At 41.5% G+C, this 17,620-nt stretch overlaps 1 protein-coding gene across 2 annotated transcripts in view; it reads left to right on the top strand.

Annotated features, from left to right (window-relative positions):
* The window catches only part of nectin3a (nectin cell adhesion molecule 3a), a 39,974-nt gene extending 22,596 nt beyond the window's left edge, over positions 1-17,378 (top strand). The window contains exons 2-6 of one of the 2 annotated variants that reach the window (XM_022208159.2): positions 361-711; positions 6,671-6,970; positions 8,927-9,044; positions 10,780-10,931; positions 13,046-17,378. In XM_022208159.2, coding sequence (XP_022063851.1) covers positions 361-711; positions 6,671-6,970; positions 8,927-9,044; positions 10,780-10,931; positions 13,046-13,701 — 1,577 coding nt within the window. In that variant the 3' untranslated portion in view covers positions 13,702-17,378. The remainder of the gene's footprint in view (positions 1-360; positions 712-6,670; positions 6,971-8,926; positions 9,045-10,779; positions 10,932-13,045) is intronic. The other variant, XM_022208160.2, reaches the window with a different exon arrangement.
* The last annotated feature ends 242 nt before the right edge of the window (positions 17,379-17,620 follow it).

The raw sequence follows: 17,620 nt of genomic DNA, 5'->3' as shown, positions 1-17,620 counted from the left end.
AACAATGATCACTGCTCCAGAGAAGCAGGAATTTTCTCCCCATTCATCCTCGACTGGCACATCTCAGCTACTGTACATTGAATTTTAATCTTGTCTGGTGATAGCACATCTTCATCTGTGTTGTTATAGCTGTCGCAATAGACGAGGCGAAACAGGCTGTTTGACAAATTGAATCTAGATTTGAAATCCCAGACAATTTTCTTCCACCGCTCGACACCAGAGAACAAAAACTGTAATCTCTTAATCCAATGAAGTCATGAACATTGTCATGAGAAATGCAGTCTTCCAGTTTAATTATAGCTGCAGCAGTGATTTGTTGCTATTGTTTATCTGGATCTCATCTCTGTCCCTTTCTCTCAGCAGGTGTGAGCAGTAACCAGGTGGTTGTTCCTGACAAAGTGAATGCAGTGCTGGGGAAGAACATCACACTGGGCTGCAGAATAGAAGTGGGCTCCAACCTCAGTCTCACACAGAGCTCCTGGGAACGGCGTCTGCCTTCAGGCACCATTACCCTGGCAGTGTTCAATCCTGAGTTTGGAACCTCATATTCTCAAGAATATGGCAAGCGCATCTCATTTGTCTCCCCTTCAGTACGAGATGCCACCATTACCCTTGAAGGAGTTGGCTTTGCGGATATTGGCTCCTACACTTGCAAAGTGGCAACATTTCCTCTGGGCAACACACAAGCGTCAACCTTCGTTAATGTATTAGGTAAAGTAAAGCTCTCTCGCTTGCATCCTCACTGAGTGGTTCTTGTTATTGTCTTTAAGGCTACATTCAGACTGCAGACTGAAGTGACCCAAATCCAATTTTTTTGCCCCTATGCGACCTGTATCTGATCTTTTCATGACAGTCTGAACGACACAGATCTGATTTTTTCAAATGCGACCCAGGCCACTTGGATATGTGGTCCTAATTCCGATACGTGTCAGATCTTTTGCCATGCGACTTCAGTCTGAACGGCCAGGTCACATTTATCCGACCTACACGTCATTGGTACACGACAAAGGTCACTATTCTGCGTTCAAGCAAAACACGTCAGCACAGGAGATCACATACAAGTCACATTTAATTACCTCCGCCAGGAGGTTATGTAATCACCAGAGTTTGTTTGCCTGTCTGTCCGTCTGTGTGTGTGTGTGTGTGTGTGTGTGTCTGTTTGTCTGTTAACAGCATAACTCAAAAAGTCATGGACGGATTTTCACCAAATTTTTACAGGACGTCCGGAAGAGCAAGAGTAAGAATCGATTAGATTTTGGAGGTGATCCGAATCACCGTCTGGATCCAGGAATTTTTTGAAGGTCGAAGGACAATTGAGAGATGGCTGCCAGGCCGCCATTCGGATCACCTCCAAAATCTAATCGATTCTTACTCTTGCTCTTCCGGACATCCTGTAAAAATTTGGTGAAAATCTGTCCATGACTTTTTGAGTTATGCTGTTAACAGACAAACAGACACACACACACACACACACACACACACACACACACACAGACGGACAGACAGACAAACGGCATGGCGGAGGTATGCGCTCTCAGAGTGCTTTTCTAGTTGGAAATGTGAACGAACTCGCAAAAAAATCGGATTTCACAAAAGAATCGGAATTGAGCATTAAGCCCTGCAGTCTGAACGTAGCCTAAATCTCACTTTTCTAAGAAGGACATTGTTGGTTGTGATTAAGCAAAGCTTAGGTGACCACTAAGTCTTTGCCCTGGAGGAATAAACTGCTCCCTGAAGCCATCTTACTTTTAAGACACTGCCTGGACAAATGCCATGTGCATTTAAATCACTGCAGCTGTTTGCAGGCTGCTGGTGGGTTCCCACTTATCTCACTAATACCAGTGTTACTTTGAAAAAGTGTAATGACAGGTTTAAGTTCTTGGGATGGTCCTAACAGGTAAATTTCCCTGTCAGTGAAGTCAGTTGTATTTAAGGGCCATTTGAAACCATTATTTCCTCCTTAAGTAACCAAATTTTCTTTTATTACATTTAAATATCGCTAAAATATGTAGAATTTTGCACCATGCATGAATATTGCTCATTATCTTACAAACATGCCGACTAAAACATTTACAAGCATGTGCTGAATGTATTGCGCATTGCTCCAGTTGAGCTGTTATATGCCAGTTTATTTTAACACAATTTACACACAACCTTGTTTTTATTTTCTAGATCAAAATACTACCAAAGTACAGTTTTACATAATGTCCCATTTTCTGCCTTGTTGGTTTAGCATTATAAAAGGGAGAAGGAAGGAAGGAAGCCTGCAGGGGTGGCACTGACTTTAACTGACTTGTGTTTCTAGTGTCAGCTGGTAGGGGTAGGTTTAATCATTAAGTCACTAGTACATTCATTGTAGTGTATCACTGCTCCATAGAAATGTTGTTGTAATGTTTCACTAAGTGTCTGTAAGATCTTCTGTACCTTCATTTTGGCACTACATGGCAGACAGTGGCCTAGCATAGCCAAACCCATCTCCACAGTGCTGTGTCAGTACCAGAGACTGGTCAGGCTGCCAAACAAAATAGAAATAAACACTCTGGCTGGTTTACATTTTGGTGCAACATGCTTGGAAAAATAAACTTTTTCCGTAATTGGTGGGAAAACATGCAATACTGCCCTTGTTAGACAACAGTTGTTGTGAATCTATACAACCATTTACTGTAAGAACCAAGCGGGCCTGCTTTATTCCATGTTTCAAGTTTTCATCAAAACTTGCCATTTTCAGCATGTAGGTTGCAAGTTGTAGGTTGTTGTTGCTATTTCCTGTAGCAAAGGGGACACCATGTAACACAATGGCAGACTCCTACCCACAGTCTACATGCGGTGAGTCAGACTCGGCACACAGGGACTCTCCTCACGTAGAAAGCATGTAAACAGAATGCAGGAATTTCAGACTGTCCCAACCTGATACAACTTAGTTACATATAACAACAAGGTAATTGCAGGATGTAAGACAGAGTGACTCTCATGACATTCACTTTTTTTTGTACCAGGCTGGATGCATGAGATGTAGGACTGACCTTCAAAACTGCAATCTACAGCTCTTTCCCTCAAGGCAGTAAGGATTGTTGTTAGTTCTGCCCTCTTTACTCTTTGTTACTAATTATGAAATCATACCCCAACTGTACTTTACTGTACTTACATACTGTAGACCGAATGTCTGTACATTCAGCATTCACAATAATTTTCTTTATTGTTTTCACACTTTTGCAGTCCTCAATAACCCCAAATCCTAACCACACTATACGAAGATCTATTTAGTTACTGCTACTTACATGACTGTGAAATAACTAAATGAAAATATTTTGGGGATTTCATTTTCTTGTGCATTCATAAATTGTCTGCACTCTCATGTGTACATACAAATTCCTCACTGTATGGACACAAAAGCCCCTCTTCTCTGTCGAGCACAAACGTTGAACTTTCTCCGTGGTCAGCGTATGTTTCAATCCCTAAATGGGTGCCAGTGCTGATAGTCGGAGATTGCGCTGTAGACAGCACCTTCTTGTCTCCCTCAAGAGACTTAAGGAGACTCCGATGTCTAATGAGTGGTACATTAAGTGCTGCTGCGACAGCCACAGAGTCTAGGACCTCACAGAGTTCAATTACACCTTGCAGCCTTTCTCAACAGCTTCTCAGGCGTGTTTCTTGGCTCATACAAACGCTTTGAATGCACACCCTAAACACATGCTTAGGCCCGCTTTGCAATACAGATGTAATTTGGGTGTGATTATGGTGGAAATATGTGTTCTTCACAATTTGATACATGTCATGTGGGAATTAGGTTGTGCCACAGGGTATTTCACAAAACTTAAGTCAGCAATTTCTCCAGACAACGATGAAAAGTGACCTCTTCATTCCTGCCTAAATTTTGAGTTGACTTTTTCAATCATAAGGAAGCATACAGTCTCGCTGTAACTCAACTACTGCATCCCTGCACAGCATGCCACTATATTAACAATGTATTCGTATTAAGCCAGAGTTGATTAACATGTCTTATCTAGAATATTCTTTGTACAGTGTGCTGTATTTGTTTCAGTTTCAACTTCTGTTTTTTCATTCAGCTCAAAGTTCCTTGATTTGATTCATGTTTATACTTCTAGGTTTGTGAGAAAGCACACGTCTACCCTTCATTCCTTTCAAATGAACTCAAGTAAAGCAATGAAACAGTCAAACCCATGAATAATACACCAAAGTCACGACACACATCGTAATGATTAACAGGTGCAGTCAGCGGACGTTGATTTAATTTCAAAAGTCACACTCTTGATACAAAGAATGTATCAACAGTCTTGAATGTAATCATTATCATGAGAAACAAACACACAATATTTGTACTGGCTTTCTTGCTCTCTTTTTCATCTTTGTGTACAGCTACTCACAGGAAAGGCCAAAGCATTTAAGGAACACTTAAGCAGGAACTGTGCAACATTATGTCAGCCAAAAATCCTCGCCAATAAGCAATAAGAAGGAACCGGGGGAGGGAAACATGACACATTAAGCAAATGAATCACAATGATCTTTTGTTTTCGACTTCTGACAGGTCAATGAAAAATTTACTGAAGTGCAGTGGACTTTCCTAAAAACAAAACAAACAAAATCATTTTTGAGGTAGATGTTACTGACAAGCAAATTCTTACTGCAGACTTTGTAACTGTGTAAGCTCCAAGCATTAAACTTTATTCTCTGACCATGAACAGCAATCATTTTCATTTTAAAGCATTTGGATCATTTTTCTTACCAGTAATACAATCCTTCTTGGTTGAGTGATAGAAAAGAGAAATCAACCCCAAAGCTGAGTCATAGTCTCTTAGTTTGTCATCAGAAATGTTCCATTTCTCCTTTTCATCTATTAAAATAACATTGTACTTTCCCAGTTTCTGTACTGTATGTCTATAATTTGCTTGCATTTTGCTTTTTGTCTCATATAGTGCCTTGCTCTTTTGACTATCAGTTATTGAGGTCACTGTTAGCAAACAGCTTATTGATAATTTGATATCACCTACTTGTTATGCATGGATTCATTTGCATTATGAACTGGCTATTTTACGTCATTTTATTCTTGGCAATGTTTTAATCTTTGACTAAGTTAGCTTTTTGAAAGATCATGGCTGTTGATGTCAAAACTATAGATCATCATATCAAACTGACTGCTTTAAATGGTAAAAATGCCTATTTGTTGTTTTTAATGCTAAATCTTTCTGTTAAAATGTCCAGACATGATGCATGGCCATTGAATATCCAGTTAAATTTCCTTTTTATAGAGGTTCCCACTCTGACATCAGTGCTCAGTGTGCATGTGTGGCTCAGTGTGTATGTGGACAAGAAAGGGCTAATACAGCCCATTTGCTGAAGGGAAATCGTTACCCTTTCCCCCAACGCAGTTCCACTCATCCAAAGCGATCCCCTCCCTTTTTGACAGCAAGTCCAAATTAACACATTGGCCTGATTTAGTTATTCTGATGCTTCAGCCAGCTCGCCTCCTAACATAGAGCAGCTACTGTTTATAGTCAGAGGCTGTGAGGAGGGGCAGAGAAAAGTGAGCGAAGAATGCGAGGTGGAGGACTAAGAACGGCGTCCCCGCCCCTGCACAGGGTACCGGAGACGCCAGGTTATTTTTGGAAAAAGGGGGGTGCCGGTAGTTATTTGAATTTGTTGTTGGACCTCCAGCTTGGAAGGTGTGGGGGAGGGTGGCAGATGTCTTAAAGATGACGGCTTTGTCTTGTAGATTATGTGTGTGTGTGCCCCCATGTGTCACCTTTAAAACTGTCACTATTGCGATAAGTGGAACAGCTGTTCTTTTAAAAGACGCAGAGACAGAGGGGTTGGTGCACTGCAGCACAAAGAAGCAGAATTGAACATTAGAGCATTGTAGTGCTGGTACCCGAAAGTGTAGCCTTGTATAACCTGTGCAGCCAGCTTCTCTACCTCTCCATTGTGTCCTCTCTTTTGTATGTAGACTGTCCTGGTTCCTTCTTTGTCTAGCTGAACTTTTCCAAGTGTCACTGCTGACAGTTTGTGATGTTTTTCAGGCCAGAGCAGTGCAAGATAAACTGCTTTCTGCTTTGCGTAACAGGTAGAGGGTTGCATTATACTGGTCACGTCCCCCTTGCATGGATCTGTTTTGCCTCTCTGTTGGGAAAATCCTTGTTACGTCTAAACCTTCAGTCATTCTCAGGAAGCTGGTGTAACATTACCCCGGCTCTACAGCGCTGAGAAGTGTAATGTAACTTAGCTCCTCATCCTCCTGTACAATAAAGTCAAATACAAACACACCACAGTGCTGGAAGACTCACATTTGGTAATATCGAATGTTTTCCCCAAAGTCATGTGCAGGCTCCAGGTACTGATATACTTTTCTAGAACTATACAGCAGAACCAATAGATACTACTGCTGTAGCTTATATCAAACACACTGTGTTGACACACAACAATAAAGAAGTCGCCACTGAAATACCTCCATTTAACTGACTAGCATGGCTCATCAATTTTTAATGCATATAGGTGAAATGGAAGAATTCAATCTGTGATCTGTTGGCAGTTAAGTATACTGAGACCACTGGACATTATTTATTCATATACATACACAAAAAGATCAATATTCATTTTGTAGTCATTCCTCCATTCTGTCTTGTCCTCCTCCTTCTCTAAATCTCTTTTTAAACAGTGGAGCCGAAGGTGTATGTGTCTGCCGGTCCCGCGGCTCTGCTGGACGGCGGGAACGAGTCGCTGGTGGCCACCTGCATCGCAGAACGTGGACGTCCTGCCGCTGAGGTTTTCTGGGAGACGGAGTTGTATGGGCGAACTGAAAAACAAAGTCAGGATGAGCCCAACGGTACCACCACCGTACATGTACGCTACATGTGGCCACCGCAGAGCTACGCCCAGGGCAAGACGCTCACCTGCGTTGTGCGCCACCCGGCCCTGCAGACAGAGTTTCGCATCCCCTACACACTAAATGTTCAGTGTAAGTGCTAAATTATAACACCTCCTTAACTTTCTTTTTTCTGAAAAGACACAGAATATCCAGTATTTTTGTTAATGCCAACAAAACTTATGAAAAATACAAACAAGCTGGATTTACATGCTCCTTTGTGCTGCCATTAAATCATAATACTGTTACTACTTTCTTTCAATCTTCTGTTGTAGCACATTAATACAGTGCAGCCCATAGAAAATAAGTACAACATTCGTTGCCCAAACTGTTTATATCTTTCCCAATGTAATAAAATGAAATGATAAATTATTATGGTGCATAGACAATATTTCTTTAGTGGTTTTCTACTTTAATGGACAAAGAGGTGAACATTTAACCCTGGCAAAAACTGCCAAAGCTGTAGTTCACTGCCCCCCCAATAAATATGAATAAATATGAATAAAATGTAATTTTGGACTCAGAACCTGAACAGGAAAGGTTTGTGTGTTTTTTTCGGAATGCATTACAGTTAAAATAGAAACAGAATAATTTTCTTGCACCGGGTAACACATTCCTTCAATGCAAGGATGATATTTAGTTTATTTTGAGTCAGTCCCATATACATGTCCTGGTACTGTAAATACTTGCCAGGTTGTGTTCAAATAATTCTTCAGAATTCTTGTATCTTTTTGTCAGTCAAAACAACGTGTACAGACTCAAAAATCAAAAGATTGTTCTGCTGTATAATCTTGAACCGCTGCAATAAATTTCTTTTATTTGGAATTCTTTGAATTAAATAAAGGGCTGTTAGAAAACTGTGTTTAGGTATACAATATAATAATGTTGTAAATGAGAATCTATCAAATTTTAATTTCCACTGTAGCTAGTGAAGAAAAAAGCAAAGCAAAATTGTTCCTGAAATAAGGTGATGAATCAGGAGCATACCATATAGCAAAGTAATAATAGCAGTTATTACTGTAAAGCTTTGTAGCCTTAAAAGGTCCAGTATATCTTATCGATATTAACCCATGCTGCTCGTTTCATTTATGAATTCTCTGCCCACTATCTTTTCCTACCTCGCCATAAAGGAGCAATTTAAGAGTCATCTTAATGTTATAATCATTGATGCATACTTCCTCGGCGAGCAGTATGTTATTCTGTGTTTGGATTGTGTGAGTGCAGGCTAATGAAGGTATTTTATGAAATATTGATCAGGCCTGAGTAGCAACACGACTAGCAAGAGGCTGCTGGGGGTAAGGGGGGGGGGGGGGGGACACAGAAAAACCAAGGTTAATACAGGAAGAAAGAGGCTTTCCAGCTCAATAAATCATGTCAAATGCAGAGGCAAGGGATTTTAAGTGCAAAAGAAGCACAATTTCAACGTTGAACTGTGTGAAAAGGGCCAGTGGACACGATGAGCCGAGGTGTCTTCCTGTGCGCAGTAATGAGTTCCTCATTTGTCCTCCAGAGAAATCAAAATGAAAAATTGGATATCTAAGTCAGTGTTTGCCATGTTTTATTACAGTGGCATGTGTTGGGCTTCATTTAGGCAGCCTGCAGCCTTCTTTCATTTTTTTCTTTGTCATGGTGAGGCAGTAGTGTTTATTATTTGCTGCAGTTCATCTGCTGTCTGAGTGAGTCTGTCATTTTCTAACTTTCCACCAACCCATGGTCATTTGTTTGCTCTCTTGGCTCTCTTTCACCAACAGATCCTGCACCCTGTTACAGTCCTGCACAGCCTTTGTTTTGTCATCACTCGCTACTGTGCTTATAATACACGCTTTGTTTCTTCTGGAAAAGCTCATTTGTCATCAGGCTGCTGGGATCACAATGACTGATTATGAAGTCCTGGTCTTTTACCTTTTGGAGAAAATAAAATAGAATAAATGTCGGTCAGCAGGACCAACGCAGCTGTTGTAGGAGGAAAAAACAAAAGACCTTAATAAAATACATGCAAGTCATACACATTTTTGAAATCATAAACTTTTGTTATATTTTGTTTTACAGTTGCACCAATAGTTTTAATAGCAGGAGTTGCCAAAAATTGGTATGTGGGTCAAGCAAATGTGAAATTCACCTGTGGAGCCACAGCCAACCCACCTGCCCGTCACTTCACGTGGATCAGGTCAGTATCCTCAACATATGCCTGCTGTAATGCCAATCTGTAGTCTTTGACTTAACTGGATGTACGGTCATCCTGTCAGAGTTTGTAGACTTCCTTCCATTGTCTCTTGTATTGCTGGAAAACAGTGTTTTATAAAAACCACTGACCACTAACACGCCCTGTACATTAATGCTGAAGTGAGACTTCCCACTAACCTCTGACTGAACGCAAAAGCAAACCTCACTTAGTGGTGTTTTACAGTGATTTCTAAATCTCTGTGTGGAAGAGAAAACTTCTAGAGTCTTATTGAGATCTTGAAAACCATTTTCTCCAAGATCTCAATAAGTAATTGTGATGGTTTAATTTGTTTGGCACATTTTTGTTAATTGTTTTTTTAACAGTAAGAAATAAAGGCTTATGGTTGTTGATAAATTTGTAAAATCCAAACCAGGAACTCACTGTTTCACTTAAGTGTTTAGATCATGAAGCAGCTCTTGCACTTTGACCTATATCCGTATAAATTTAACCCTTTAAACTCACTGGAATGTTACTTTAGAGGTTGCATCCTCCCTGTGACAGACTGGCGACCTGTCCAGTGTGTCCCCTGCCTTCGCCCAAGTCCGCTGGGATAGGCTCCAGCACCCCCCGCGACCCTAGTGAGGATAATGCGGTGTATATAGAGAGAGAGAGGTTGCATCCTTCAGGGGATCCCAGGTACTGCTTCACCTCAGCAGGGCTGGAGTGAGGCGGTCCTTGTCAACTCATAAACTTGGGAGAAATGTTTGATATTTTTTCTCAAATGGTTGCACAGTTAAATTACGTAGTATGATCTGGATCACTGAAAAAGCCATTGTACAATGTAAACAGTGAAAACCAGCTGTTCATTTTAGCCTTAATAGTTCATCCTGTTTTCAAGTAGAATCTCACTTGCACAGTTTACTGGAGCACAGTGAAACTTAACTGAATTTACTGCCGATTTCACACTGCAGCAACAAATCCTGATAAAATTTTAAAAATTGCTTAAATATGTGATGTTGAGTCTTTGTTTGTATTCTGGTTGATTTTGTTGATCACTTGGTTTGCCATTGACGGGCAAGCAAGTGGTCGGACAAGCTTGTTGATAACTGATGCTAACAAATAGTACAGTACAGATCACCTGCTGTTTGGTTGATTTACTGTAAAAAAAAAAAAAAACTTAAATTAACCAGCGAAGCGAGCTTCTTTCTATAAATTACCTCCAGCATAACTGCAGAGCCTGGACACTGGAGCTGTCGAATGCACTGCTGCACCCTTCGGGAAGACTTCCTGCTATAAATAAAAGATTCCAAACAGTTCACACATCAGAGCAACACTGGCCTATTGGCAGCTCTTTGTCATCATCGTACTTTGAAAACAAGAAATATGGTGTAATTTAGGCTTACAGCACCAGTAAAGTCTGGACAGCCAAGCTCTTTATTTTCTTTTTTGTTTGTGCCCAGAACGCTGAAATCTTGTGCTCATGCAGCAAACTTTTCCTCTTGACTGATGGGAGAGCAGTCAGCTCAAATTATCACACAGTCATGTGATCATATAATAGTTGCAACAGGCAAACTGAACTAACAGAGCTGTGATGTGTTTGCAGGCCGTGGGTAGATTTTTCAGTCTTACATTGAAAATAATGTCCATTAAACATACAGTGTAGTTTCAGAATATTTCTACGGGTTTGTCTGTGATGTACTACACACTGAAATATGTGTTATGTTTAATTTTTGTCCAGGTTGGATGGATTGATGCCGGAGGGTGTTGAGGTCTCAAACTATACTCTTGCTTTCACTCGTCCATTGGAACGCAATGACTCTGCAATCTATCGCTGTGAAGTGACGAATGACATCGGTCTGCGCAGCCAGGATGTGAACATCTGGGTACAAGGTACTTTTAACTTTTCCATACAGTACCTTGAAGTATCATTGGTTGTTTTTTCCAACAAACTGCTTACTTAGATATCTTAGCATTAGCATGACATGAAAAGAAATGACGAGCGTGTGTTTCCATCCAGTCTCTCAGTGGAATCAGCCTACAGATCACTTCTAGCAGAGCTAAGCCTCCATATAAATATAAATGTTCCTGGACAGATCTACTTTCACACATTCCTGGCAACAGAGGAGCATGGAATGCAGATAAAGAGTATCAGTACCAAGCATTTCCAGTGTTGTGGTTTTGGCAGCATTAGATGTCTCAGATAAGGAAGAGGGTGTTTACCCCTGCTGGTTCAGCAAAGCCTGCACCCATGTAGCCTTTCTCTGTGTTTTGTTTGAGGTCAGGTTTCACAGCGGGGTATAATGAATTGTGTTCACAGATTTGCAATACACAGAAGTCTGTGTTAGTACCCAGTAAAGTAAGTTTTTTAACAATATATTGCACTCTTATACCCAAAATGTGGTCAAATTGTTGAGCTGCATTCACCCAGTCATAATTTAAACTATAGACCAGCCAGAGGGGAGACTTCTATGAATCATCAGACAGGGTTTTCCTGTATTTGGACTTTTTAAATGTTGTTGATTCATTGATGTAAATCCTTGTCATAAAACATGCAACATGCTAAACAGCTCCCTGTCTGCCTCTGGTTTGCTGCTTGAGTTCATTATTGTAAAGTCAGGGCGTGGATCCTGAGAACTCTGCATCTCTTTTTATTTTCATTTCTCCTCTGCTTCTTTTAATCCTTTTCCAAACAAAGCAACTGCTGCTTTTGGACACGTATTCTTCTTCACACACACACAGTCGTCTTGGTTTCTCACTGTCGAAAGGAAAGAGCTGGAGAAGTTCCAGAAAAGCCTGTCAGGCTCCATCTGTGTACAGGCCTGGTTTGGAGTCGTGCTCCAAACGAAAGCACAGCTGACATCCTGTCCAGGACCGAATTGCACTGAGCAATTATTTTGCTTCTCTTGTCAAATATTAAGACTTGGGCATGCGGCCTCTTGCCTCCCTCCCCCGTGGAGAAAGCCGCGTTGAGCTCAGTTGTATTCCCTCCCCCTCCATGGCTGTTTGGTGTAGCTGTTTCACATTCCCAGTTGTCTCTGCAGCCTTGTGGTTTTTGGCTTCTCGTGTCTCCGATGATCAGCTACATGGTTGCAGATGCTCATAGCGTACGTGAGGTTAAAATGTCCCGCTGCAGGGTAGGATTGATGGTGGCTGACGAAGGAGGTGATTGCCAGTATATCAGTTCACCGACCTTGATCTGTCTCCTTTATCCTCTGTCATGCTTTTGCTTTACTCCTGATCCTTCAGGCTCACACACTGTGTATAATTGCAGGGAATTAGATTCTTACTCAGTTACCAAATTGTGGAACTCATTATAGCTCTACGGGGATTTGGGTTTGGATAACTAGTACCTAAAAACCTCCCGGTGATGCAGACCTTTTTATTAGTTGAAGTCATGTTGCTTTGTAGTTGGGTCTTTGATGTGCCTGATTGACTGGTGGTATCAGGCTGCTCTTCGTCCCACAGGCTGGAGGTCAACATGGAGGCACTTATCCTGACCTTGAGCAACATGCAACTCTTCTCTGCAGTTCTGGCTGCTATCACAAACGCTGGCCACCGGAGGACAAATCAGATGCAGGAACCTCACATCGATCACAGTGTTTCATCTTCTCACATGACTTCCCCGCAGCAGGCTGTGGAAGGAACGGGGGAGAGCTAATCACACTCACTCAGATGCTCATGAGTGCATGTCCTGCGATCGCTCTCTGTCTCTGTCATGCTCGCACACATTGACATTTAGCACTTAACCTCCTTCTGCCCCTTTCATTTCCACACTTTTTGCTCTACAGCACAGCTTTCAGCAGATTCTTTCTCTCTCATGAGAGGCATGTCTCTGCTCTGACGCTGCACACTGTTGTTATAAATTAATCTAAAAACCATTCACACTTGCATTGTCAGTTGTTACAGAACATAAAGTGCAGTCTTTCTCCTCTAAGTTTTATGACTCCACTCCATCTGCTGCCTTCCCCTGGTTTAAATCTTTTCATCACATGTTGTCTCTGCAGATCCTCCCCCCACCACTGCAGCCCCCAGCACCACCGCCTCCCTCCACCACGACACCTCTGGAACCGGCACCTCTGAGGACCAGCAAAAAGCCCTGTTCACCTCCCCGACGCTGGCCTCTTTGCCCGACAGCAGCCTGGGAACCATCGTCGGCGGGATAGTGGGCGGAGTTCTTTTCCTGATTCTCTTGCTGATCCTGGGTGGGGCTTGTTACATGCGCCAGCGCAGAACCTTCAGAGGGGACTACTACACCAAACAGTACCTGGGACCCTCCGACATGCAGAAGGAGTCTCAGCTGGATGTGCTGCAGCCTCATGAGCTGCAGGAAGTCTACGGGGACAAGACGAGCAAAGGCAGCCAGGAGCTGAAACCCAAATTGGGTGGAGACATCATTTACCCCGACTACACCCCTGAACGCAAGGACAGGGACGACTGGGCCGACAGGGGGGACAACCACAGGGGCCTTAAGGAGGGAAACTACTACCCAGATCACTACAACACCCAAAACATGCACCCCTGTGGGCCTCCTGTGCACAGCACCATAGTGAACAACGGCTCCCCCTACCTCCCGGAGGACTGCTATGACAATGGTACAGACAGCGACTATGTGTCCCACATGGACGGATCTGTGATTTCACGCAGGGAGTGGTATGTCTGAGCAAAGAAGCAACCGACAGAAACGGACAACTGACTGACCGACTGAGAATAATTTAACAAATGACAGCTATAAATATCATTGAAGGTTGTGTCATTTCAGTTAAAGGATAAATAGAAATTCTCAGCGCGGTCTCACAGTGAGCTCTTTGAACAATACTGCTCTGCCTTGATTGTAACCACTTAACCTTAAGGACGTGTATGTGGATTGTATTACACTTTTGTAGCATTTCAAGGAGCTACAAATAAGCTGGAGCACCTCACTGGTATTATCTTTGTAGATTCAAGAGGCTTTGGCATACAGTGATGTTTCAGCTGATGTGAATGAGGTTTTGTTTTCTGCTTGTTTGAGTTTGCACCTGTCTTTGTCACAGGTCACAGGTCAGTTGCTCAGACCTTTGTTGGTGACGTATTTATATCCCTGACCGACTGAGCTCTGCTCCCGTAAAACCTCACAACTTCTGTGGCATTTTGAAAACGCTCTCTTGATTGCTTTACGGCATTTTCATACAAGTGAGATGTTTATCATGGCTGCAACCAGTATTTAAAGCAAATTATACTGCATGCTTTTTTAAGACAAAGTATCCTTAAGTGAAAGGGAAAGTTGCACAGTTAAAAGGGAGAATCACACAGGCGTTTTACCAAGGGAAAAATAAGCTGACTGATGGAGTACATGACATAAAAACACTGCCCTGCTTAAACTTTTCAGTACACTTCTTCCGTGGCTTTTGCAAACTTGCAGAGTCTCCAGCAAATTAGCCATGAAATAGTAAACCTGCCACCTGAGAGAAGACGCTCCCTGTTGAATTACTTTTATTTTCCACTTCACTTCAACTTCACTTATACAATATTTTACAGATTTCTCTGTTGCCAAAGCTGGAACTGCAAGTGTGGTTTTGCATTTGCAGCAGTAATTTTATCACAAACGTGCAAAGCAAAAATGGCAAATCTATTTACAGTGCAACCGAACAAATTTAGGCTGTTTTGATAAATAATTCAGTGAAAAATTACAGCAGCCGCGGTCTGATTTAACTGAAGGACGCAACAAAATCTTTTGCTTTACTAAAGCTAGCGACTTGTCGTCGACAGCTTTTGATCCGCTGATATAAATCTGAAAATTACCAGATTTTTTCCAAACAGTTGCAGTCAGTGCTAACAGCCAGCCAATGTTTTGCGAGATAGATGCATTTAATGTGAAAAACTGTCACTGGAAGGTCTTTGTTTTGCCCAAATTCATACAGTTCTGACAGTGTAAAGACAAGAACAGTAAGCAGTGGCTGATAAAATGATGCTGGATTACGTGCATGCGTCGTTTTACCTTCAGATTCCTCGATTTTTAGAAGTAAGATCTGAATCCAGCGCAGTGACTCTCCTAAACTCTGCCACTAACAGTAAAAACTACTATACTGAGAGTTATTTGCAGAAGATAAATGCTTCTGCAGACCCTACATAGAATAAAAATGTGGTTTAACAATAACTTTCACCAAATCCACCATTATCAGTATTGAAATGTGTGAATTCAGGCACAGTAAAGCAGTGAAAAAGCACAACTCTGTTATTACAGTTGTCAGTAAACATCAAAAGAAGCTTGCCAGGCCTCGGCCTTCTCCATTTATCCATGATAACAGGCTGCGTTGCTGTCTTTTCCATTTTCCTTTCTGAATATCCCCTGATTTCTGTCTGCAAGACCAACACCAATTGGTCATTATAGGTTTTTTTAACGTGGGATCAAAGTGACGTGTTATAAATACCAGATGTGACTCTAACAGCTGTCATCATCTGACATTATGAGGCTCCATAAACCACCAACAGTTTCACTGCTCCCGCTCGACGCTCCGCCGTCCCGATTCACGATTGTAAATAAGCAAAAAATAGAGAGAGGAGTAATAATAAACCGATCCTTCAGCTTTAGTTTGTATGTGTTTGTTTGAAGTCTGATTATTCGAATGTGCTTGGAAACGGCGCGAGCAGCTTACGTCACCACTGAGCAGGCTTTAATGTTGGGGTTTGGCTCTGCTGAGGATATACAGCGATCATGGAAACAAGAAACTTTATCCACGAGTGAAAAAATCTGAACCACGTAGGTTAGAGCTGTCTGTGAAACGGCTCCCCTGAGGGAGATGTATTTCTTTCTTTTCCTCACAAACAACAAATCTGGTGACATTAAGTTGAAACAAAGGAGCTGACATCATCAGTGATCTCATTTCTCCCGGCTTGATTTGACCTTGAACTCTCTCACTTTTTTTTTTGTTTGTCTCCTCAGGAATGATTCATGGATCAAAGTGGCCTCTGTTAAGCCTCGCTTGAAAGGGAAACTTACCCTTTTTGGAAGCGCCCCCCTTTTTACTCAATCAGGACCGTATACGTGTGTTACAGTCAGAGCAGGTTGAGTGTATTTTGAGGTCTTCTTAATTATTAGGGGGTTTTGTAGAGTTTGGGTGCGCATTCTCGCCCTGTTTTTTTTTAACCCTTCTCCACCCATATTTTCTCATGCCAGGCCTTTGGTGGAAGGTTTGGATGTCTGAGAATAAACTTCTTTAATCTCTTTTAGCTCGCTCTCACTCTCTTCGCCGTACACACGCAGCCCAACGCCACACATCTGCCGCTGCTGCCCACATTCAAAGCGCAGTCCTCACCTCAAACCTCCAGCTTTTTAATTAGCGTTTTTATTTTTTTTTTCCCCTTCTCGTCACCCTTGGCAACAAGAAGTGCTTCAGCTCTGTGATATATAGCACATCCGTGTCAGCATGCACGTTTTATTTTGTATTTTTTTTAAAGCGGCTGATTCATAGCTGTCTGGTTTCTTATTTGGGAAAGTCGCTCCCTGCAAACAGCTGCCCTAAAAATGAGTTTTTACACCAGTTTGTGTTTCATCTCGAGAGCTGAAGTGATGAATGTTTTTATCTTTAAGGTCACTCATCAACTGGTTGCATGTAAATTAAGTTATTCGCTGCCTACTACGCTCATTCTTTCTCATCTCTAATGTTGATATACGTGTACATATTAGGATTAGTGTAGGATTAGCTGTTCTCTCAGTTTGATTTATACGTCGGTGTACAGTTTGTTCTGGACTCCCCTACTGAATAGTTGGTGCCTTAAATGGGCTGAGCAATGCACAGAAACTTTAACAAAAAATGACAATTACTGAAAGCATAAAGGTTATAACTATGATTAAAGCGGAGGACTATGGCCGGTCCTTTCATATGTATTCCATCTTCATATTTAAGATTTGCTGAATAACGGACAAAAGGTGGATTGTCATGCCTTATACACTTTGAAAGGACACGCGTAACAAGTCGGTTACTAAGAAAAATTGTAATAAGCAAAGTTTCACTGGGATTTTGGCAAGCCAGATTCATAGAAAATATTATTGTCCTGTAAATAAGCTGGCTTTTTTTATTATTATTATTATTGAGGAAAAAAAATCTTATTTTTTGTATGAGGTCTGTAATTTTCACAGAGTATTAGTTTATCTTACGAGCGTCCGAGGGGCTCTTGTCTCATAACGTAGACGGCGATCCTGTTTTCACTGCATTTTTATATTTGTTCTCGAGAGTTTGTGACCAATTATTTAGTATGTTGTTCTTTGAGTGATTGATGTCTCACAGGAATCAGGAGGTGAACGTGCGGTAGATTGTATTTTGTTCCCTTTGTTTGCAATAAAACACCACCATTATTGCACTCCAGTGTGTCCTGGGATTTTCCTCTTTTCAATTAATTTCATTGAGTTATTTAATGTGCATCAGTTTGGGATGATGTTCTGGTACTAAAAAGATTTAGAATTTTCTCTTTTTCTGCATAAATATGACCTAACACACTGTCAGTGTCCTAAAACTGTTCAGAGAGAACCCAATTAAACAAAATGAGATTAAAAAAAACATCAGAATTTATCTTTCATTTACTGAGGAAAATGATCCAATAAT

The sequence above is a fragment of the Acanthochromis polyacanthus genome, chromosome 13 (genome assembly GCF_021347895.1).
Source record: "Acanthochromis polyacanthus isolate Apoly-LR-REF ecotype Palm Island chromosome 13, KAUST_Apoly_ChrSc, whole genome shotgun sequence".
Taxonomy (NCBI): domain Eukaryota; kingdom Metazoa; phylum Chordata; class Actinopteri; family Pomacentridae; genus Acanthochromis; species Acanthochromis polyacanthus.
Note: the sequence above shows the minus strand (reverse complement) of the source record. Positions and strands in the feature narration are given on the sequence as shown.